This window comes from Anticarsia gemmatalis, chromosome 25, assembly GCF_050436995.1.
Source record: "Anticarsia gemmatalis isolate Benzon Research Colony breed Stoneville strain chromosome 25, ilAntGemm2 primary, whole genome shotgun sequence".
Taxonomy (NCBI): Eukaryota; Metazoa; Arthropoda; class Insecta; order Lepidoptera; family Erebidae; genus Anticarsia; species Anticarsia gemmatalis.
In genome coordinates this window covers 1,728,558-1,754,703 of record NC_134769.1, presented here as the reverse complement: position 1 = coordinate 1,754,703, position 26,146 = coordinate 1,728,558, and the positions used below count along the sequence as shown (strand labels likewise).

The following is a 26,146-nucleotide window of genomic DNA, read 5'->3' as shown; positions in this document are numbered from 1 at the left end:
AGTAACACTAGCACTTGATTTGATACTAAAATCTAGCTCTGTTAAATAAGGGCTTGGGATTTGACAAATCTAGTTTCTATTTATATTATCATAGACTTTTAAAACAAAGGTTTATTACAAATCGGACTAGCATTCTCACTTGTCTCCTTATAAAAATGACCACAACAGTCACATAATCGACATCTTATAGATAATTCTCATCGCAATAAAACGATCACCATTTGCCAGTGCCATATTTCTTGAATAAGTATTATAAAATGTTCTACAAATAAATATCTGATTACACTACTCGATGCATACACGGATTCGTCTGTAAAAATAAGATTTAACTGTGAGGTAGAATGCGAGTGTGTGTTGCTTGGATCTAACTTTACGCAAATTATAGTTCCGACAACTTCTAGATAACTATCAGATGAAATTCTACCAGTTGTTTTCGTACATTTGCAACCAAGTTTAATCTTTTGTAAAATACAAGCTTTAACCGATGCTTTGCAAGCTCCTGACCTAAGTCCGTGGTCCATTGTCGGCATCGGCAAGAAAAGGACCCTTCAACACTTTCACATGCAAGCGCCGTCACACAACAATGTCACAAACTATGCCTTGGAATATCGAGCTGCAACGATAGGGAATATCGAGATCTTCTCCTTCTAGAAATTTATGCCGGACCATACTGTCTCCACAATTTAGCGCTACGTTTATCTTTGATAACTGCATTTAGTAACTATCGCATATCTGACGGGTCCAGGTGTGTACAATCTACTAAAAGGCTTCATGTGGGTAATATGTTAAAGTAACAACAAATTCTCCAAAAAATACCTGGTAAAATTCTTAATTTTAAGCTGGATATCTACTTCTTGATATCTACGAAATTAAGACAGTTGTTTTCATTTTGCTGTCACTTTAAACCAGCTGTGAAAACCACTATCTTGTACATTGTTATCTTCCTAAGATTATGGTCATTAAAACGTCACACCAAAGCAGCAATATACTGAATAGTTACCATCAATTTGACATTCACTAGTTATCAACTGAGATACGTGATCCGTATGCAGACCCTAATTAAGCCGGCTAAATCCGAACAATTATTAAGTACGACACGATAGACAAACATTTTCACCAACATTAGTTAATTATCGATCAGTCTAGAAGGATTTAGTAGTAAAACAAGTTGTTAGATGATAATCAGGACTGTTGTGGATCAGATAACAGTGTCCTTTAGATGTCCCATTAGCTAAATACCGTCTGTTTTGGTTCCATCTCAAAAATAGCAATGTTATGTCACATTTGTTTATATGAATTAATTAGTGTTGTTAATTAGATACACTATACCGCTGTGGTTAGCCATTCAACTGAGATGAGAGCCAAACTAAGTCTTATAAAAAATCTATACTGGTAAGGTGATTTGGTCACAAATTAGGTTCCACAGAATGGTGGAATTTTTCATCTTTTTTTGCAGTTACGTAAAGACAAATACAGCACGCTAGGGCTGATGTACCCTGGACCACACAGAGCCAAACTTAAACATTGATATAATTTTTCAAAAACTAAATTATTATAAAAAAATCCTTGCGCCATTTTTTTTTGCTTCTATTACAACTAAAATTTACTTAAGTGCAAAAAACTACGCACACAAAACTGACCTCGTAAGTACCTACACATTTCCTCAACTTTCATATTTTGACTAATTGTTTACAATAAAACCATTCCGAGAAGCTAAAAATGTAAATAAACATTAATAACGAATTACTCAAGTCTTTCCGTATTAATGACGCGTTTACGATTCATTGACGCATAGTTCAAAGATAATGGGCCTACCTGACCGCGCTCAGATGTCACTAAATAAAACCCTAATTATGTGGGTTTGACTCTCGGATCTATAGCACGAATGTTACTTAATCTTTTTAGAACTATATTACAACATTTAGGACTTATTACAGGTTTGTAGATGATGAAAGTGTTGTCAAAGTTTATCCAGTAGGTTTTGTTTTCTGCACAAAATAAACGCAATATTTTTGAACAGATTGACCCTATTGGTACAGAACTGCATAACATTAACGTTGTTTTGAATGTCCTAATGTTCCATACAGAACAGAGAAAATTTAACGCGTATTTTCGTACGATATATACAAACAAGCAGTACCTTTAAGTATTACCAACCAATTTCTTATCATCGCGCAGATGTGTTCGTGCAATGAGTTTCCTTTTTTTTTTTCTAGATAAACTATAAGTTTCTAAGGGATAGCGAATACCCCAACAGTCAGGCGCAAAATCCAAAACTTGCTTGTCCCATTCCCATTGTTCAAAAGTATTAATAAATAATAACAAAACAATTGGTTATGACTTCTCAATTACGTGTAACGCGTATCAATAGGTACAAAATATCATGAATAGGGGAATTTTAGTGTTTTTTACAACGTCACTAAAACTGCGTGAATAATGACTGATGGACAATACCCAGTGGGTCAGAATAGGGTTAATGAATAGGCCAACTAGGTACACTAAGTGGGGTGGCGAAAATTGGGTTGAGGCCAAAATCTGCCCAAATCGATAGGCTGAAAAGGGGTGAAGGCTATTAACAAAATAATTGGAAACTAAATTGACGAGCATGTCGGGAAGCTGATACATGCATAGATAAATGCCATGGAATTTGCAAGGATTGTACCAATTGGCGTTCGTTGGTCTCTGCCTACCCCTATGGAATAAATACGTGATATTATGTATGTATGTTTAAGTAATGTAAGGGATTAAAGAGCACTATAAACGGTGGATGCTGAGCAAAAAACAAGAACGTTCCCTCCCTTCCATAAGAATGAGCAAACATTAATGATCATTTACAATTTTGACTAAAACGACGCAACAAAAGACGTCACCCAAGTACTCGTACCTTAAAATTCTCAAAAATGACAAAGTCTACAACTATTCCCCTTCGAATTCTTAGAGAACGGTCAATACGCGGCAAAGAATACTTTAAAAAAGCTGGAACAATAATAGCGATTTTCTCAAAAAGTATCTTCTCAGAAACACGTATGTTTCTACGTCAAATAGGTGTATTTGCCGTAGTATCTATTTGTTCACGTTCACATAATGTAATAACAAACACGTTTATTGTTTTACACGGACGCTAGTGCAGTTTTTCTTGGAGATATTTTTGATCAGACGCTGCTATGACGAGGGTGTTGTGTAATCGATTTATTTACGCGATGTCTGCTCGTAAATTTGATCATCGTCCTAAAGAAATGGTATGTAAATTTGCAAATTGGGAATTTTCATACGAATGGTTAGAAGCGAAGCAGTCATCAACCTCATTTGCAGCCTTTATTAAAACACACAGGACTCTACATAGACGCCTTTTCATGCTCTGATCATCTCGTTTTGTAATGCTTATCCTTAGGCTTTACTTTGAGACTAAAACCATACGTTTCTTTTGCAGAAGACATAGCACATCAATTGGTGACAACTGATTTAAGAGGCTAGAATGGTTCATTTTGACTTTTTATTTATGTTATACAAATTAATAGAGAATAGCCAAAACGCATACATATTTAAACTACATTTAACAAAACGGCGCTTAATGATAATAGCTAATTTCTAACGACCAGCATCCATAACCTACTAACTAAGATCAAACCGCCTGAATTGTTTGCTACAACGTAAAAGAAACTAGATCAATTGCTGTGATACATCATCATTTATCGCTAAAACGCATACAATATAACAATTTGAGTCACAACGCCGTCATGTCAGTCTAGATTAGGATACCTAGGTAAACTAACGCTCCTTTATACCGGCTACAATTTTATGACTAATATTATCTCTTTTTATTGGAGCTAAAATTTCGAGAACTGGGGATAGCTGTGCGTCTTTGGCAATATTATAAAAATGTTTATCTGTTAGTCAATGAAATACTTGTAATTAATGTAAATGGCAGGCATATGGCAGGTGAAAAGTAAGGATAAAGCCATAGAAACAATACGGCTACTTTTCTTTCTAGTCCGATTTTTTGAACCTAGATTACGATCCTAGATTGACGGTGATGGCAATGGCCAAGTAGTCGCAATGGTACCTCTTATACCGATTTTGGCCATGGCAACTACTTCGACTCCTAATCAAATTGACGTTGATGCACCCTGAGACGACTACTATGTACAGAGATGCGTTTAAAGATTTTACCTGCCAACTGGTGTACAAAGTATGGATAATAAGAGAATAAAACGGGCGTGTCCGGGGGAAGACTCTAGTTTTACCTACAAGAACATAAGATTAGATTACCTAAATTCTGTAGAGACATGAGCTGGTCCACAATCAAGATATCACTAATACCGCTATTAAGTGAGTATGTATCATCTTACTTTTCTACAAAACGTTATCAGCGATCATCGGATGTTCATATCGGACAAACCCTGCTTTCGACACACGGCCAAGGTCAAAGTCACGTCAAGACATTTGATAGCAATTTCCCGTTTTTTTAGGGTACCGCATCTAAAGAGGAAAAGCGGGAGCGTATTCTTAAGACTTCACTATCTGCTGTATATCATGAAGCTTAATAGGTAAACAATTAAAATTTTCACAGATGATGTATTTCTGTCACAGCTATAAAAAAATACAAAGAAAAAACAGAATTAATAAATATTTAGCAGGACTCCCATACATCAAACGTGATTTTTTTGCCATTTTTATACACGACTAGCTGACCCGCGCAACTTCGCTTGCGTCACTGAAGAGAATGGGTCAAATTTTTCCCCGTTTTTGGAACATTTTTTACTTGTACTCTGCTCCTACTGGTCGTAGCGTGATGATATATAGCCTATAACCTTCCTCAATAAATGGGCTATCTAACACTGAAAGAATTTTTCAAATCGGATCAGTAGTTTCTGAGATTAGCGCGTTCAAACAAACAAACAAACAAACAAACAAACAATCAAACAATCAAACAATCAAACAATCAAACAATCAAACAAACAAACTCTTCAGCTTTATAATATTAGAATAGATGATACAGAACCCTTTGTGAGTCCAACTCACACTTGGCCGGTTTTTATTACCCCCGTCACTAATATGCATACAAACATTCGTATGTAAGTACTTTTATTTTGTCCTATAAAACTACGCATAATTCTTTACAAACGTCGTCCTAGACTTGTGAGTTCGCATGTTCGTGCGAATGTAGATGACCAATATTATTGAATACATATACTGTCTTCTGTATCTTGATTCTTAGCTAAAGATCGTGTTTAAATGAATAGATTGGGATTAAAGTACGTTTGAAAGTCGTAGCCCTAGTTTTTGTGACATTTCGTATCCGATAGTTTGTGGCAGCACGTTTTTAAAAAGTCAGTCCTGTCTTTAGAAATTGTTCTATTAGCATGGGTCATTCACTGCTATCACTTAAGTATTTATAATCTCTACACCAAGGAGATCAAATATAAAAAATCTGTATATCCAATCTCCACACGACTATGATATGACTAATGTCATCAATATAATACTAACTTGAGAACAGCTTTTCATAGCATATCGAGTTTCCCAACTAGTCACAGGTATAATGGACTATGATCTACTCATACCGAGAAAACGAGGGATAAATAACTCTATCGAAGTCAACAACATATTTCTAAGTAAATCCAAGATCAGTAATACCTAGTACCTTGTTAGGATTCATGTTAGACTCGTGTCTACAACTCGTTGTAATTCAACGCGCATTTTTCCGACCGCAATGAATTGAAGACGCAAGTGTGGTGTATTTTTCCTTCCTTCCGATGTAAATGTCAAATTAGTCAATAGTTCTTTGATAAATGTATATCTTTCTTCGTTTTAGGAGCAATATTTAATTAATGAAAAGCCTGTTTCAAAAAATAGGACTATAGTCCTCGTATCTTAAGAAAATGAGTCTCCCCGAACGGAATGTGCCCATTCTTCGGGGACTAACAACGCTACTAACATCTGCATTTTTGGTTATGGCAAAGATGAAGTAAAAGGCTAATAACCCGCTAGTGTCCTAGTACTGGACTAACACCCGCAGCAGGGTCAACTCCAAGATCAATAACCCTCGACCTCCTGGGCTCTCACAACCTTCGCACTAAAGCCTCCGTGCCAATTCTGATAAAATGAGGTCAGCGTTCCATCCGAGCGCGAATTAAAGTGTCTATAAAATAAATGTAGTTTAAACTCTGAAAAGTTTGATATCAAACAAGATACTAGATAAATTGTAAATAGGAAGGATCAACGCAAGCAAAGTGTACAAACTTGTCGTGTTTATACAATCGTAAATAAATTTGTATTGGGTCGCCGGCGGGATAGTGTTTATTAGGCTGGTATTTAGAATAGCAGAGAGAAGCGCGAGGCGATTTTAAAGACTGCTCATTCCAGTCTATTTGGCAGCCAGTCCAACTGGCAAACGGTTGAAGGTTTTAAGTTTGAACTCGAGGTAACTTAGTTGAAGGCGTGATGTGCATAGATAAATAGTATTCCATAACAGTTGGATTGAATTAAGATTAAAATTTAATAAAAGTTCTGCTAAATTTTTTATGTTTAAATTGATAGACAGTGGTTTGAATTTCTGTCAGTAGGTATCAGATACCAATTACTGTAAACTCTATACCTAGCTATATTTGCAAGTAATATCTTATACTGGTTATACATTTCAAAAATCACTTAGACCTTTATCGCTCAGCAATTGGCGACGCGACATAAGAAGTATGATCGCTTAAATATTCCGCTTTTCTCAATCCACAATCTTAACCTTTTATTGAATATCGATCTAAGTGAGATCACAAGTATTTTAGCTTCAGTACAAAAAGCGATTGTTCTTAACTTTTTGTATGCACTACACATTGTTTGCAGCAATCATTGTCACATGATACCATCATTACGATAAAAATGCAATAAGTGTTTGCGATCATTGGTTTCTTAAAATTCGATGTTTTGTGGTATTTTTGCATCCTATTTTTGGAAAAAACTAAACAAGACATCATCTGCGTATAACAGCGAAGTGTGCCTACTTAATGTGTTGCGTTGGAAAAGTAAGAGATTTTCAATTATAACGAGTGTTAATAAATAATATTACTGTTCTTCTACTACTACTGGGCGCAGTCTCCTGTCTCAACGAGAATGGGCAATAGAAATGGGGTTATTGTCGCTATAAAATAAGAAGCTAAAGTAGAAATAAACCTAAGAAAAATAACAATATATGACTTTTTCAAACACTTTGTTCACGAAATAAAGGACATTTTGAATTTGAATTACAATGAGCAAGGTCTAAGAAATCTCAGTAAATAGTTTGGTCATATAACGTTCCTTATATACTAGGCATAATTTTTTTTTTTGTCTAGACATGACAATGGCCGTCGGTCTGCGATTTTTATTAATTTTAATCGAATTATCCTATCAGCCAAAACACAACTTGTTTCAATAGCTTTCAACATACTTAAAGACATGTTAACATAAAACTTTCTTAGCTTTACAATAGGTAGAGCCTATCTCACATTCCGATCTCGCAAGACCTAACTAGGTCTTTTACATAACACTGGACGATAAGCTAAGTTAATATTTATAAGTACTAGCCTATGCCTGCGGCCGTTGTTGTATGTAATTAATGTCTGTATGTTAAGTTAAAATGCTTTCAAGCGAAAGTTGAAAATAAAAATTTGTTATATTATTCTTACGTAGTACCTGTAGATGAAAAAATCATGTCGATTTATAATCATATGTGGGCATTTTATTATTTTGAATGTGTTTGTTCGTATTCCAATAATCCCATATCGACGTAAGATATGATTCGCCATCACTCATTTTAAAGGATAATTACGCGAATTACTAACTAATAGATAATTATTAGATCAACGATAAGTCTGCTTAATTCAGTATTCTATCTAATTTACCGCATAAAATTTATCGTTCATTACGACAAATAGAAAGATGAACAATATACTAAAATGTTTGTATGTAAGTATGTTAGCAATGCATATTTACCCGACACATGTCGCATAACGTTGTAAAGCTCTTCCCCATGTTTACCACAAACATACAAACAATCAAACAAGCATACAAAAGTCACTTCACCACAGTTCATGTTTTTTTCTATACGATTCACTGTTTTTTTAGTCCAAACACTTTTTGTATGAACATATTGAATTAGTTAAATATTTGTTTATTCGAGTGTAGTTTATAAAGTCCATGATACGATTGATGTTAAACACTTATCGCAAAAAACGTTTTATATCAATGTTATTCATCATTTTTGTTTGACTAATTTATGTTTATTTAAAACACTAATAGAGTCACTTTACAATCGCAGAAATACAAAATACTGGTACTCTATTAAATAGGTTTTTATCCGATATTTCACTTTAAAATTGATTATTTCTTTAGTAAATAAGTATAGCACGGCGAACAAGCTTTTGAGCGAAAGTATAATACCACAGACGATGTATTTATGAAACCAATTCAATTTTATTTCCTAAACAAACACGCGAAACCACAAACACAAAGAACTTTATCAAAATTATAGAAACCATTGCTTCTTTCAGACACTATTTTATTTTAGAAAACTACTTCGAAAAGCCTTTACACACCGATTTTTTCGAACAAAACATATGAAAAATATACTTTCTTTTCGTCGTTTCTTTGAGACATCTTTTACTTTATCAATTGCTCCATTTTAAACCACTTGCTCACAAGACAGATCATGTGGTCTGTATCTTGTCGTGAACTGATCAAATCTGGGCCGTGTCGACCCTGTTCAATTGACCTGACTAAGGTCTCAACCTACGTTGACTAATTACTTGCAAGTCTTGTTCGCGCCATTTTTATATGCTAACTTGATTATTATGGGCTATTTAAATCGATAAAAGGTTATTATCCTTAGTTCATAGACATGCAATAGCTAGGGTAAATAACATCGGATTTGATGTGGAATAGGGATTATAAATCGGATTTACAAATGCAAATTGGTGACAGTAAATATGTCCAGATACCTTTGAATAAATACCAAAGAATCAGACAAATAGATATTTATACTTTTTAACTTTCGCTTCGCACGATTACTTCCTAATATTACACGGGATTATAAAATAATACTGTATTCAAGAATGTTGATAAATCGGGTGTACTATTAAACTGGTTCGTTTCCGTAGATCATATAAAACGTGCATATACGCACGCGCACTTGCATCCACGTATACCTGTAACTACTTGTCTAGTAAGCCGTTCAGAAATTTTCTTTCTCAAAACCATTGATAATCCAAAAATTAAGGCAACGATTTACACACGGGAGTGGCCGCAGGTTCAAAACCCGACAAATGACAAATAAAATCAACCAATTAGCAAGAAGCTCTTAAGCTTATCTTCACCAAAATTGCTAATACAATGCAGCTAGAAGTACTAATAAAAACAAACGACAGTACATTTCGTAAACGTCTTTTGTGTTCCTATAAACCCAGATTCCAGTATGTGCGTATCGAAATGGAGCTATTTACGTAATTGGTCTATTGAATCCGACATCTACCTTAGATAGGCCACTTCCTGTCAACTCTTGTGGCTTGATAACACTCTAACCACATATGAAACGTGCACCAGTATGCGTACTATAACATTTATATTACTATAGACGAAAAAAGTACTTATCATCATAATTTTTCATTTAAAACCCAAGCCAAGATTCACCACTTGAAAAAGTATTAGATAGTTTATCTTACAGATACAATTTTAACAGACGGTTTTATATATTTGCTGTTGCTTTATCTAGCGGATAGGTCATCTGACACTCATTTAGGACAGTAAAACTGGCCCTAAAGCTTTTTTTATTCTCGCATAAATACAAGGAATTCAAATGATAACTTTTATGTACCAGCTTTTGTATATAATAATCTAATGGATTCAAGTATGCAGTCACCGTGCACGTAGACGAAGCGTGTGCGTGCACGTTGACACGTAAATGTAATTAAAATTAAATTAATTTGAAACAATAATTTTGTTAATTACTTTTTCTATTGGCGATTATTAAATTGACATTCATTTTATATCAATGTATGAAAATAATTATTACAATTATTACTACGTAAATAAAGAAGAAAAGCAACTCACCTGGCCATACCGAGACGATGCTAAATGCACATTCCTGTTCTTTAAAGAGAAGTCCGGCCTCTTGCCCAGCCCATACGTGCTTTTGTTCTGTGATACGAATTTCTTTGGTCTGTCCAGTCTTTCCGTGGAGCCCGTCTCATTTTCCTCATCAGCTCTTTTCGACGTCGACGGGATGCCTCTGTATGCCCCCCTCGTGCCCCTGATCGTCTTCTCCGGGGACTTATCCTGCTTCCTCGTGATCAAGTTGTCTTTCCTCTGTTTGTTACTTCTCAAGGTCACATTTGACGCCATATTTTCCATAGCTAATCAAATGCTCTGTTATACATTCACTACTTCCTCTATCATGATTAAATAAACGATTAAATAAGTGAATAAATAGGTTGCAAGCTTCAGCGTTTTTTTTTTCAAAATAAATTCATATTGCGTTAAGAGTATATAGTTTTAAACTAGAAATAATAACAGTTATAATGGATTACACTAATTAATAATAAATAAATAGCTAGTTCCGTCTTTTGATTCTCTCTCTCGTGGTTGTCATCCTTCGCTAGGCGCCTCCCCAACTGTCTTTATTACTAAGTGACAAATAATTATATATCTAATAAAAAAAATAACAGTCTTCAGGAAGATTTTGGAAAGTTTTCTTGCAGGATTTTTGATGTTATCTGAAACAAAAGAAAAAAATATTTAGTTCCCAAATAGTATGGATAATACGATAGTAATTACAATAGAAATGGAACCTATTAACGAACAGACACGAATGAAATAAAGAGACAGGATAGAAGTCTAACCATGTACTACTTATACCATAATAAAGCTTTTGCCTTTTCGATCTGTCTTACTTATATACGCCGTATAAGCTCAGATTAGTAACACAAAGCTTTGTCAATCTCAATTTTTAAAATGTATATGAGTGAAAAAGAATAAAAAACACTTTAATCAGAGCTTACGACGTTTATTAGTAAGACTGTTTACACAACTATACACCTGCAAAATATACAGCTATAATATGCTAATATAAATTATCGCGTGCTAAACACTTAAATCAATAACCACTTAACTGAATAACAAACAAATTAACATTTTAATAGCGTTATGCGTTTAAGAAATGCTATTAGCCAAGTAAAAAGCACTACCTAATGATACTTTCTCAGATATTTATACACTAATCCACACAAGCTTCTTATCTCAAAAAGTAAATTATTATGGTGTGTGGACTTTATTTTTCAGGATCACTCCCGTTTGTCATGGCATGATGTAGAATGGCCTATAGTCTTCCTCCATAAATGGAATATTCCACACAAAAATATGGTTCAATTCGAACCAGTAGCTCCTGAGATTAGCGCGTTGAAGCCGACAAACAAGCTTAATATTATTAGTATATAGATATAGAGTACAAATGATAACGGTGATGCTGGGTTTTTGCTAAAAGTAGCAAACTCGTTGAAGAAACCCATCATAGCCCTATTACTATCAAGATAACTGAACAAATATGACGTCACTGAACAACATAAGATCATATTTCAGTAATCGTAGCCTGTAAATCGCTGTTTATGAGCAGTTAATAGAAAATAACTGCTCACTACTGCTATTATACTATTGAGAACTGTTATTGCTTCTTCCGATAGCTACAAGAATCTACAATCTAGGCTTACATCACCGAAATACTAAATACCCGAGCTGATATTACTATACAATTTCTACAGTTGCTTCTCCTTTAGGTAAGAATGAAGTAGCCATAATATACACGTAGCAGATACTCTTCCAATTGCAACTAATTTGACAGAAAATATTACAAAAAATACAGGATCTCGACCACTATAGTAAAAAGCAATAATCACGCACTGATCTCCCATACACAATGGAACCTAACTGAACTCAAAGTCGTCTTTTAAAACTTACAAACAAACGATCTTATTAAAAAAGCTTGCAAGCAACCATAACACTACAAATTCTACAACTAGCAAATAATCATACATTTTAATCTCCTAGGAAACAAAAAATCGCTATATCTATTAGAAAACACTAGACCAGTCCACGTAAACGTCACACAACCATTATCTATATCACCGGCGGCGATAGTCAAATCAAATCAGTGTCACTCCACTTTATCAGTCAATTTATTGTATAACAGCTGTGTTTTGTTGTCCCGGTCACACAAACACGGTGACGTCACGGTGAATTCGTTATAACGGCTGATTTATCTAAGTGGATGACGGGCTATTCGCGAGCAGGAGATAGAGTGATATATTATTTGGCTAGATTTTTTTAAGGTGAGTGAAAGAGATGCAAGGTTGGAGACAGATTCTGCATTCCGTTTTTGAAACAGATTTAGCTTTTGCGGTACATTTTTGTAAGCTTATAAGCAGAAGTTTCTTGGCCAAAATAATGACAAAGTGGACCTTTCCGCGCAACTGGGAGACGTAGGTAGACCCCATAAAAGATGGAGCGACGAACTTAACACAATGAAGAGGCTACAGACCGCTGGAGACAGACTACAGTAGAAAGGTAAAGAGATAGCCATTGCCCAACAGTATGACGACTTATTAACAACAACAACAAGCAAGACTCACAATTTAATGCACTAAGCAGCTATACTCTTCTCAGTAAAACGGTATAGAATTCGGTTCCTCCAATTCGCTACAAACACAGTTTGATGAAAAAGTTTGTTTTTGAAAGCTCTATACAACGCTCAACCACAACGTGTCACCAGAATACTTTTCAGCAGTAAAATCGTCATTCGTTTCGCAGCCAATATTAATTATACTCAGTGGAAACGAAACGTCGACGAAATACTCGTTAATATGAAGAACCACTTAATAAGATTTCCATAAGTGAGGGTATTAAACTGATGATAATATCAATGCACGCGTGACGTATTTAATCTACCACTTCTAGTCTGTTTACATACTACAGTACCTTGACGTAATATTCGACAAGTGCACAGTTTCAATACGAATTTTCGGATATTGTTTCAACTGCATGATTGATTTGGCGTTAGAAATTAGGTCGCTAAAACGCTAGATGCCGAACACGCTGCTAAAATGGCAACTGCAATGAACGGTAAGCCAAATTTCGAATTAAAAAAACAATTGGTCAAATTCACGTCCAGATTTCGTTACAAAGATACATACATCTGAAGCTAGAGAGGAGCTAGAAAGAGACTAAATGTATTAAAGGACCGCCATTAAATAATTGTTAAAGACATTACGGGCATGACTCCAAGGAGGTGCAATGTTAATGATATGGCAGCAAGATTTACTTGGCTGAAACTCGTCAAGAAAAGTCGTGGTCAAAAACTGCGATCGAGACATCCATTACTTAATACCAGTCCCTCCTTCGTTTAGCCTATAATCTTTTCCTTTCGTAATTAGCTCATAATACGAAGAAAATTGTACAAACATTCCTAATATGCATGAAAACATAATGAGTTCCATACTTCCGCCGCATGGAGTACAATAAGATTTAATTAGAAAGGTTATCGCAGTTTACTCCAAGATCAGTAATAGTAGTGTGTTATTACTAATTACTATTTTTACTGAGATTAATGGGGCCAGATATAATGTATTTATAAGTCAACATACGTCTTTCGGCAGCGGTAAACAGCGGTTTCCGGACACTTGTAAAAAAGACGACTCAATTTACTATGAAACAACAGCAAACTTCGAAAAACAACGCTTTTACAGTTTCGCCTCTGCAAAATTAAAGTCCCTGATGCTTGAATCAAACAAGGAGCGCGATTCTCTATATTCAAAACTATCGCGTAACGAGCTTTTCACATTCAAAATAACTTTAAAAAATAGTTCTTGCTGTATACGCTAGGGGCGCTGACCAGTTTTCAAGAACATTCTCGACAGCTTTCAGTCTGTCGATAGCCCTTTTGAAATATCGTAATTAGCACCCAAATACTATCACACCTGGTCCAAGAAACTCTAAATCTCCACTTTAAAATCTTGTGATTAGCATTTAAGTCCTAGCACTTCTAGACTAAGGAGTTTCCTGCAGATGTCGCGTGGCTCAGCTTAACAAGCAAAGAGCGACTAAGGATGTGTGCTGCAATGAATTTGTAGCTCACGATCGAAACGTGACAAGCTTGTAAAAATACGACGCCCAAGTACCAGATGCGAATCTATTATTAAGTTGAGATATCGACGTTTTATATAGAAATTAGATCAGTGTTTCAAACTAATAGAAGAAAACACTACAAGAATGCAAATACCACTGCAAAAGCAGAGGTGCTATTTGGAAAAAAACCTCAAGAATGGATCAGAAGTTAACTCTGACAAGATGATAGCCAAACCTTAAAAATACGAGTATAACTGACAAATTTGATAAGAAATGTACTAACACTACTGTTGACTAAGCAAACAAACAAAAGTGGGAAACAAAATAAATTAAGGTATATCTCCAAAAAAGCTCATACTCTCATACTCAAACTGCGAAAAATTTTCAGAAGACTATTGCAATAATGATGTATCATAGGAAACTAGAACTCCCAAAATGTGGACTGTCCTATGAAAAACATGTATTATGGTTACACTAAGACCTAATTTCTTTGATAAAGTTTATATTGGCCTTGTTCTGTTATTCTGATTGATTTTCTAATGCTTGCTAATGTTATCAGAATAGTAATTATCTATGTATGTGTCATTACAATCATTAGTTCTACTTTATCAAAGAAATTGGATTATGGACTAGTTTACACAAGTTATGTACAAAATATTGTTTAAATTAAATAAAGCATAATCATGATTTGTATCAAGAGGAATAATTAGACAATAAATGAATTGGGCATAATAGGAATGCTATGGGCCAGATTTAAAGCTCGTAATAAAGTGACTGAAAACCTATCTATATATTCTATATAATTATCCCCGGGAAAACTATTCATGCGGACAAACTTGCTGGCAGAAATTAGTTGAATATAATTGTGAATATAAACACTACTTTTTGATATGGATTCAAGGTGATATTCCAAGGATACATTATAATTAAGTCTTTATATCAAAAGCCTTTAATATAACTTAAAACACACTATATTTATAATAATAACACAAGTTTTATTGCACATGTCTTATGGTAATTTAATCTCACACAGTAGCGCCATCTCTTGCATTTAACTTGTACTATAGACATATTAATTTCACTATAGAACTGATATTAACGGTATCAATGCTAAACCACAAAGGAACATAAGATTGATGTCTTAGTACTAATATAATGTAATGCCTGTATTATTTGCAAGTGAATGGATTCAGTATGAAATTTAACATTTGCCGTTTTCACTAACATGTCTAATTGACTAAACTATTATATGTCCTAGTTTTGTATGCCACAAGAACTTAGTGCCAGTAACATAACTTAACTGAGATATTACAAGACTATACTATTGCAAAAAAGTTTCATCTGCAAATATACACCATATGACTATAATGATTATTTATAAATCAATTTAACAGTTTGATAGTGTTCTACAATACATGGATTAGTCGCATGGGATGTTAGTGTGATGATTGGTAAAATAAAAGATTTTATCATGACAGCAGCAACCAAAAAACAAACTAAACATTATACAAATTTGATTGTAAGTGCTTTAAAACTAGAGACCAAAAATAGCCGCAATCACATCACTCTCAAATATTCTCTCGCACAATTGATTAAATGCCCAATCATATAATAAGGAAGCCACTCAACTATTGATGTCACTGGAACAAACCACTCTTGTTTGCATGTGACACACTAACTCAGACTGACAAAGAGATTCTCCTAATTGGTACAGCTACGTACATCATCTGACTATACACATCATACTTTCACTAATATACGAAATTTGCGTGCCAAGATGACAGCTACCACTGGACATGTTATTTACAAGGCGAAGCACGAACATGCTGTATTGTTTACAGTGCAACGATTGCACCACACACGATTATAACGACGACATGAAAACACGAAAATCCACCGGTGGTATGTCCACCCACCCGGTTTATACCCACCACACCACTTCATGACGCATTACACTACAAAAAAACTATGCAAACGACACTGAAATACCGAAAACTAGGTGCCGGCATGAAAAACTACAACAGTTGTAACACGAAATCGACACTCGCTAACTACACATACCAGACACTGTTATACATACATTTCACACATGTATTGCGAAGATTTTTATGACCAGTTGTGCTAAAATCTGCAGACAGCGGCCGTTCTAATGCAGTAAATGGCGCATAGCTGAATCAAGCTGATTAAATAGAATAAAAAACTGAAATGACAGCACGTCAAGCACACAAAACCAATTTCTACTCGATATTTTGCGTTTTATACCTCGGTATCGGCATCTTCGGGCGGGTGAACGTTTTTAACGACACTGAAACGTTACTTTGGCTAAATTGATATTGGATTCTATAAATACTTACAAATAAAAATCTGGAATCACACCATTGTTTTTTCTTCTGCACAATCAGTAATCGATGTTGCTATACTAGAAAAAAAATATTACCGTGAAAAGTGGGTCATCATCGATCACTTGCATTTCTTCTTTCACTTTCACTTCGTGATACTGTTCATTATTTAAGATGTTCAGCATGAGGTCTATTACAGACTCAGTGATATGCTCTAAATATATTGCTGATTGACTGATTAGCTATTTACATACGAATTATATGCACAAACTAGGAAACCACCATGAGTTGTTTATTGAAATAAAACCACATGTTTAATAAGTAACATTCACAATAAACTTGCATTAAATCTAATTAAAGCCTGTTTTTTTCAACGAAATCACTACAGCTAACATAATTTAATTAACAAGAAGTGCAATATACACAGTGGGGTAATTTTACTGCATGCGAAAATATTTTTTTGAAATGGTCATTCCGACCTGTCGAAAACGTTTCTTTACACGCAAAAACCAGCAAAAATGTCAAGCAACTTGACAAATTATAAATTGAAACATTTAATTACGTAGTTTAGCCTCTAAGCTGAAAAATATTAATTTTACTTTAATACCTTCCCTTTATAAAAATAAACATCATATTTTTCCGTAAATTTGCAAACAATCAAAATATTTGTATTACTGCGTGATAGGAAATGAATTATTCGTCTAGAAATAAACTCAAAAATTACTATCATAAATAGGCTGAATGTTTGAAATGATATAAATTCCTATTTTTTATCATTTCCAATCTCAGTTCCTTTTTTTATTATTGTTATTAAATATTATCAATAAGTTAAAGCCTAATTTTTAATTAAATATGATCGCTGAGTTCACAGACACCTTGATAAAAACTATTATCATTTCTCAATCCTATTCAGTTTTGCGGTCAGTTTCTGAACTGAAAATTGTGATGTCGATTGTGTACATGGCATAAATTCAATTTCTATAATTTTTTACGTAAAATATGATGTGAATAAGTGATTTAGCGGCAATAAATTAAATAATGGCGTTCGTAAGCGCTGTAACCGGCGATGACTCCACGAAGAAATTCATGGAAGTCCTCCAGAATGATTTCAAGACGCTCAGCTTAGAGACGAAGAAGAAATATCCTCAGATAAGAGAGGTTTTTATTGTTTCAGTGTTATTAGTCATTTACGGGCATAATTAGTTCTATAGACAACTAGTGCAATATGATTTTTATGTGTGAAACTCGTAATTATCTAGTAAAATCACAAAGAAAAAATAGGTAGTAGTTTCAATGTCGAAGTCGTTTATTTCGTAAAGAAATAATCTTAAATCTATTAATTTATTGGCGGTGATTACTATAAACCCAGTACTTGTAAGTTTTATCAACAAATAAACTACTGACCCAGATAAAACACTGAAAGATATAAATTTATGTACAATTGTTTTTACTTCAATAGTTTAGTGGGTGGAGTTATTATGATTTCAGTTTTCTGATAAGATTTAACAATAATAACACATTCAATATTTAAATTGATGGAAAGTAGAATAAGTAAATAATAGTGTCTTAGCATCATAATAAAATTATTTTATAACAAAACAAGTATATCAAAGTATCCATCTTAACAACAATGCCTTAGAATGATTTAATTTGATAAACCTCACTTACATATATTATTATTTTCATACACTCACTATTTCAACAATATTTATATAAATATTGTTTTCTGGTAATGAAAAGAAAAAACTCAAACAATACACATACATAATAACACAACTGTTATACCCAATGGTGTAAGCAGAGCCGTATGAAATACACCTATCTTTCAGTAATTAAAAGAATCTATTCACATTTTAAGCTAGGATTATTTGAGATTTTCCACTACCTATGCTTTTATTGAAACTACTACCACCTACTTTGCTATTTAATTTTTTAATCTCATTGCCATTATCCAATTGAAGTAGTACATCCCATCATTCATTTATTCCATAATTAAATCATGATGCCTATAACTTACAGCTTAGTAGCTCCTGTACAGGTATTATGGCTGATTAATTGTATTTATATTTATTAGTAATTATTGCAATTAAAATCTAATTTGGTGCTTTATGGGTTAATATTCATGTCACAACTACCTGTATAATTAAGATGGCATATTTTCTACGTGGCCTATTTAGGGGATCAAATTTATTAGTTTTGTTATGTCTATAATAGCTGATAAATTATGTATTATAATAGAATGTGTATTTGTAATACAATCCAACAGTAATTAATATTTCTCAAAAATACACTCTGATAAGGAAAATAGGGAAAGTTTATGTGCTAAATAATGTTTTTTTCCTATTTAATTAGAATTCGAAATTACTGTATAATTAAGGATAATTTATTATTCTATCTCACAAGGATATAATAGTAGTGATGGCATAATGTGGGCATTCAATAATTTCTCATATAAGATACTAATTCCTGCATGCGATTTGTCTGCATGAAAAGATTACCCTGCGGTAAAAAATATCTATTAATATGTTATGCCAGATGACAAATGATCTGTGTATTGAACACCAACATCCATTTACTAGTTTTCATGATAAAGAGTAACAAAAATACATGGAAGCATCTTTAAATAATAATTGGATTATGGTTGATTTTACTCAAAAATTAATTAATATGTCTTTCTTGTTTGTTGTTTATGTTATTTCTTGTTCCAGGCATGTGATGAAGCAATTGAGAAACTCTCTCTAGCTGCCAACAACCCTCAGGCTTCCCTCTATGGAGTGGTCAATCAAATACTGTACCCACTGGTGCAAGGCTGTGAATCCAAAGATCTTAAGATTATCAAGGTAAAACATGAACACTCTGTATTTATTTAACAATTCAATGTCTTCTTAGCTGATCACAGTTGGCCAATTACAATGAAACCAACGAACTATGCAGGTACACTGAGACAGTCTCTATTCCATCAATTTCATAGCCTGGTGGTACGGATGTCTGATACGACCGGCACAGGACCGACAGGTTTACGTTCTCATAAGCTTGACCACAACCACCTCAGTTCGGGCTTTCGCTGGAAATTGTGTAACAGAAGAACTCAGGAACTACTTTTGTCGATTGTCAACTTTTGTCTGCCCACGATTCGAACCCGAAACCTCTGGCTTTACGCAACAGATGCACACGCCATTTCATTTAATAAATGTGATTTTGTTTAACTTATACGAAATTAGAACGCCAAAGTGACTTTCTATAAATATCGCTATAATATTGTTCCCAAAAGAAACAGCAGTTCCTATTTTGACCTAACGTCTTTTCTTTCAGTTCTGCTTAGGCACAATCCAGCGCCTTATCGCTCAGCAAGGCATAGACGCCAAAGGCGCTAGACATGTGGTGGACTGTCTCTATAACCTCGGACAAGGAGGAGTCCTGGAGCTGAAGCTGCTGCAGACAGCTGCTCTATTGATGACCACGTCCGACCTGGTCCATGGCGATACTTTAGCTAGGGTGAGTGAGATTTGGCACTACTTTTTTTTATAAGGTACGTCCATATCAGATTTGACTGCCTCCGTGGCGCAGTGGTTTAGGTTACCACGCCGCTACCAATGCGCCGGGAGGTCGTGGGTTCCCACACGGGACAATTATTTGTGCGATCCACAAATATAAAATTAAAGTTTAATTGGGCTTATCTAAATGGTTTTCGTATCCCAAAGTAACTGTTTTCTCTTGCCGGTTGGCGTTCGATGCCCAGCTGTGAAACAATAATGGGTTATAGGTATTTACTTGTTAATAAGTGCGATATTTTTTCTTTTCAATTATTATCGTACTACTTAATTATGTATGTCTATGAGTGGAACTGCCTTAATAGGGCTCTTACCGTTTACCTAGCCGTGACTAAATGGCAACACGCAACACTCGTCAAATGTCAGACAATGATCTTTACCGTAAAGAGGCTCTAAGAGAAGGTTACATGGTATGGTTCTATATACACTCATATACCGTGAATTTATGTACTTATGTATGTTAATTTTGTAAAGAAGTAAACTTAATTCGTTGATATTATCTAAAACCAATGACATCAGTGTTCATTTTTTTTTCCTTTGAGGTACAGAACCCAAAAAATCACTTCATTGATTTTCAATTAGATTTTATCAAGATTTTTTTTAATGATTTTTTTAAGCAGAAAATTTTGAAAGTTACGCTTGATAAAGAAGGCAAAGTCGCATCGCTATTTAAAGTTAGTTTTCTACAAAAGGTAATTCTCGTTCATATTTTCTTTTACGTGCGTACTAGTACCGGTACTATCAATACAATTGCGAAAACGTTCACAAGGTTGAATTCCAATGAGCCGCTAAAATCGGTGAATTGATTATTCGGAACTTGTATGTGTACATAATATCATACCTTATGACTGTGGTAGTGGGCAGGGAACATAATAATATCTACATGTTATTATCTATCTATACTAATATTATAAAGCTGAAGAGTTTGTTTGTTTGAATGCGCTAATCTCAGGAACATCTGGTCTGATTTGAAAAAATCTTTCAGTGTTATATAGCCCATTTATATATTTACATAGTGTAACATATCATCACGCTACAACCAATAGGAGCAGAGTACCAGTAAAAAAATGTTTCGAAAACGGGGAAAAATTTCACTCATTCTCTCTAATGTGGTGCAAGCGAAGTTGCGCGGGTCAGCTATCATATGTATAACAAGGCCTTCCTCGATTCGGGTGGAGACCTTGCCCAGTAGTGGGAAGGTAAAGAGTTAAGAATATTGCCATATTTTTAATACATTAACTGTAAGTTTACCTATCGGATAGTTTATCCGACACTTATACATAAGTCTTGAAAGTAGCCCTAAATATCTTATTTTTGGGAAATCGAAAATAATATTTACGCGAGTAAAAACTACGTACTACAAAAACAAAATAAATAAATAAAATCACGCATTTTTCCATAGGGGTAGGTAGGCAGTAAACAGAGAACGCTACTAGCCAAAACGATTTAGCTTTGCTATTCTTTTAGAAATAACTACACTCATATTATCGTGTATTGAAAAACTTCAATACGGAAAAAGGAAATAAATAAAAAAATCATGTCTAGGAAATTAGTTAATATTTGTAAGTGCGAAGTCGTGTTAACATTGAGTGATAATAAATAGATCGTATCTAATTGATTGTACTAACGAAATGTGTGCTGTCTGTTTTAATATAGCTTTTTAAGGAGAAAGTGGTTTATTAGTTAGGCAGTTGTAAAATTTTCTTTAGATTAAGTACATATTTGTTACAATAACCATTTTAAGTCGGCCATTTTAAACTACTTTGACACTAAGTTGACCACTAACTATACTCTAAACAATTTTTTTTCGGTGTATAATTTTTTATTTAGGAAAGTTGCGTTTAAAACTAATTGGCATTTTAAATACATTTCGAAATTAGCCTTAAAAAGCGTGATCAATGTAACCTGGAATTCCTAAAAATAATTATATTTCAATGCTTAAAACAGCAAACTAGTGCGGTAAGCAAACTTAAGCCCGAATTGTCCCTAGATGGGTGACAACTTAGTGACATTTGACCTAAGCGCCATCTTATAGAAAGCAATTAACTCCATAAAGTAATAATCGTTTTAAATGTACCTTTAATCATATTTATTTACTTAGTGTAATCGTAGTGTAAAACCGCAAACCGCAATTGACATGTTTCAATACAAATAAAGTTCTTTATAATTATCTCAAGTGATTTACAAATATAACAAGATGTTCTATAGAAACGAAGGAGGTAGGATTTATGAGGTAAATGTATTTTTTTATGTATTTAATAAAATACTTGTAATATGTGATGGATAAACTTCGATACTTGGAAATTATAGATCGTAACGAGGTTGTAAAAATGTCAAAAACCCTCAGTCCGCTCGCTATGAATGTCCGTGAAATTGGTTAACACGGCGGGTTTCAAAAAACTATATTATTTATTTTAAATACCTATTAAATTTTCATTTCATAACCCGTTTCAGTTGTCATTTGAGCGTTTTTCAGCATCATACTAACAATATGTATATTGGGCGCTATGTTCAGAGTTCTTATTAGAACGATCGTGTACTACCAACGTATACGTCCGTATACGGTCGAAGCGTATACCAACGTCCGTATCCGTACACTACATAAATGTCTATTAAGACTTAATGATAACGTTTATTCCTCAGACGATGGTGATGTGCATGCGCATGGTGTCGCCATCAGAGAGCCGTGACGTTAGCACGAGTCATGCAGCCGCTGCGACAGTGCGACAACTCGTCGCGCTCGTCTTTGAACGAGCTGAGGCCGAAGCTGATGGTAAGTGACCTTTAGTAATTGAAGACCGTATAAATAATGACCTTTAAACCGTTTAATAAGATCGAAACTTTTGACTGTGGCTTTGACTTTGACCCCTTGTATCACACACTATCGTCTAATTGTGTGATAGTGAATTACTAACCTTTCCATTTCCTTATCACTTTGATATTTATCTATATCAAACTAAAAAAAATATTTTGGTTTCTCGTACCATACTCGCAAAGATATTTTCGTGAGAACTGCTAATTTCAATAATACAAGTTTGTCGCATAAAATATAATTAGAATTCGCAAGGCAATCTGTAAAAAAAATAAGTAAATTAAGTAAATATATTGCAGGTGCTCTGAAAGTGAACCCAGCGGATGTGAGACCTCAAACGAACAACAAGGCACCTAAAGACTTGAAGCCATGTGCCGTCGACGCTTACCTCATATTACAGGTAAAATACTAACCAAGATTTTTTTTGTTGTACATTTAAGCTTATATTTATTTAATTGATTACATTATATTAAAAAAATCAATAGAATTGAGAACCTCCTCCTTTTTTGGAGTCGCTTAAAAACTTTTAATGTTGGGATGCCTTTAACTTTCGGGTTGACGTATCATGCCTTATCAAAAGATTTTTTTTACTAATGATTGTCCCGCAGCTGGGCAAGGGTCTTCTCCCTAACGAGGGAGGGGTTATTCCTTGAGTCCATCATGCTGACCATCGGGTTGGGGTATTCACATGCCTTCAAGAAATGTGTTCAAAAACTTTTGGGCATTACAATGTTTCATCACGAAATACACTTAACTCTGTTAAATACTCGACATTTGTTATATGTATTACTATACAATTTAATAAATATTCTCTTTAATAATTTATTGCTGTATATTTTATTATACAGTCGTTATAAATTCCGCAATACATAATGCAATAGCTTGTGTTCGTGATCCGTACAAATTAATTTGGCTTGCATCCAGTTTTAAACTTCGATACCAAGTTATTACTTCACTGAGAACGAATATTGATTTTTGTAAATAAATTCAGAACATTTTAGTATTCATGTTGTAGGAATAAAACTTAATAATTTGTCTGATAATGTTTGTCAAAGGAAAAAGTCGACAATAATAAATGTGGATTAAGTATTAAACTGTAACTCATATAAACTATATCTATTATGAATCTTTATTTATCGCATTGGCGTATTCTAACTAATAAATGTAACTAGCTGTAAAAGGACAGCGGAATTAAACTTTACATCTTATCTATACTAATATTATTATTAATATAATTCAACAGTAGATTTTTCCAGTAACAACTATTGAGGCTTTTAATCATGCCTTGGACTCTTTGGGTTAGGTAACACCCCCCCCCCCACCTTCCCCCTCCACGAAAGCACCCTATAGCTTAAAACCTGTAACACTAACTTGTAGTCTTACTTTAATGTAGTACTGTTTTCTATAATACATTTACGTAATATTATGTGTAATTTCTCCAGGATATAATCCAGTTAATAAACGGCGACTCGGCGCACTGGCTGGTGGGCATCTCCGACGTGCCCAAGACCTTCGGCCTGGAGCTGCTCGACACAGTGCTCACTGACTTCTCACCTATATTCTTTAAGGTAAAACAATTACAATAGTAAACTGTACTTTGATAAGATGACTATTAAATTAGATTGCGGGTCCGTCGTGGCATGTTTAGGACAGACAGGATTGAAAGGAATGACGCTTTAGCCCAGCAATATCGCGAAATCGGCGTAGACGTACAATAAAGTAGAAATTACCAGTTGGTACTTATTATAAAAATATATTTTAGTTCCTTTCGTCTACTCCGTTATAATACACGAGGAAATATGAATATTTTCATTTCATCCGACAAACGGAACAGTCTATTGTTACTAATGAATAAATTTGAAATGATTAGTTATATGAATCTGGTTCTTATGCTAAGGTAATAACGTTTATATTTGTTTCTGTTGCAGATACCCGAATTCAGATTTCTACTGAAGGAACACGTCTGTGCGCTCATAATCAGATTGTTCTCACCTAATGTCAAATATAGGTAAGTTCGTCTACCATATAAATACAAATGGTTATTTAAATACTGCAAAGACGTCAAAAAGAAAATAGCAAAACGAATACAAGTAAAAAAAAATGTTTAAAAACTTTGCACATTATTTTCTCTTATCCGGAATAAATATTTTTTTGGCAGTTAAATTTTTTTTTATTCTATTAAACTGACAAAAAAACAACGCCAAAGTTAGTCTGTTTAGATTATCTACAATTTTATTACAAATGGCATCGTAACTTGTACCACAGGGCCGCATTCACGGCGCTACACATCCCGGGCGCGGGCAGCGCCGCCAGCCCCGCGACTGCGGAGCGACCACACTTCCCGGTCACCATGCGACTGTTGCGACTAGTGTCTGTCATCGTGCACAAGTATCATAGTATACTGGTAAATATTACATTTCAATTGTATTTTTAATAAAAGCTATACGTGTACGTACACGTACATACGTGCACGTACACGTACGAGTATGTTATGTGAACGTATACGTTCGTACTCGCTAAGGGTCAATCCTACTAATATTGTAAATGCGAAAGTTTGTGAAGATGTCTGAGTCTATGTATGTTTGTTACTCTTTCATGAAAATCTACTGGACGGATTTTGGTGAATTTCGTACACTGATAGCTTATAAGCTGGATTAACACTGGATACTTTTACCCCGGGAAATATTTTCACGCGGAAGAAGTTGCAGGGGGAAACTAGTTTATACTAACGCAGAGTCGTAGCCTAAATTCAATAATTAACATAACAGATTCAGAGCCTCTTTAGTTTTTTGTAATAGAAACACGTATTCCCATCGCGTCGCATAATATATTTTCTTATTTCAGATTACAGAGTGCGAGATATTCCTATCTCTGACCATCAAATTCCTAGATCCAGACAAACCTATGTGGCAGAGAGCTCTAGCTTTAGAAGTACTTCACAAAATGACTATACAACCAAGTAAGTACTGATTATCATAATATTGTAGCCATTGATTTAGTGCTCTCAGAGATTTAAGTGACAGCAGGTAAGAAAATCTTGGGCTGCGTCTACACTAGGAGAGTTCGAATATCGCCGAATTTCTTGTAAAAACGCGCTCGTTCGAGGCTCTTAAGTCAGTCCACACTTCACAAATTTGTGCTCGGCTCATGCTCCGCACCCCTAACGTAGACGCAGCTTTAGAATTGAGTCCTGGGTCAAATAAAACGGACTTGAAATACAATGATAATTTGTAGCAGCTCGTTTCAAAAATTTGTTACTATACTCTTTAAAATATAGCTTGATTAAAATGACAGTTCTAAGC

General features: G+C 34.4%; 2 protein-coding genes across 12 annotated transcripts in view; one reads left to right on the top strand and one right to left on the bottom strand.

Moving 5' to 3' along the window:
- LOC142983872 (uncharacterized) overlaps window positions 1-16,845 on the bottom strand; it is a 60,413-nt gene extending 43,568 nt beyond the window's left edge. For 8 of the 11 annotated variants that reach the window (XM_076131035.1, XM_076131036.1, XM_076131040.1 and 5 more), the window contains exons 1-2: window positions 16,497-16,651; window positions 10,081-10,742 (exon numbers count right to left, since the gene is read on the bottom strand). In XM_076131035.1, coding sequence (XP_075987150.1) covers window positions 10,081-10,380 — 300 coding nt within the window. In that variant the 5' untranslated portion in view covers window positions 10,381-10,742; window positions 16,497-16,651. Of the gene's footprint in view, window positions 1-10,080; window positions 10,743-16,222; window positions 16,241-16,404 lie in introns of those variants that run through there. The other 3 variants (XM_076131031.1, XM_076131030.1, XM_076131032.1) reach the window with 3 other exon arrangements.
- Window positions 16,846-17,434: 589 nt separating this feature from the next.
- mon2 (Mon2 homolog, regulator of endosome-to-Golgi trafficking) overlaps window positions 17,435-26,146 on the top strand; it is a 45,294-nt gene continuing 36,582 nt past the window's right edge. Inside the window, exons 1-9 of the mRNA XM_076131006.1 lie at window positions 17,435-17,639; window positions 19,190-19,321; window positions 19,794-19,976; window positions 22,676-22,805; window positions 23,144-23,244; window positions 24,287-24,412; window positions 24,773-24,852; window positions 25,110-25,248; window positions 25,689-25,803. Coding sequence (XP_075987121.1) covers window positions 17,520-17,639; window positions 19,190-19,321; window positions 19,794-19,976; window positions 22,676-22,805; window positions 23,144-23,244; window positions 24,287-24,412; window positions 24,773-24,852; window positions 25,110-25,248; window positions 25,689-25,803 — 1,126 coding nt within the window. The 5' untranslated portion in view covers window positions 17,435-17,519. The remainder of the gene's footprint in view (window positions 17,640-19,189; window positions 19,322-19,793; window positions 19,977-22,675; window positions 22,806-23,143; window positions 23,245-24,286; window positions 24,413-24,772; window positions 24,853-25,109; window positions 25,249-25,688; window positions 25,804-26,146) is intronic.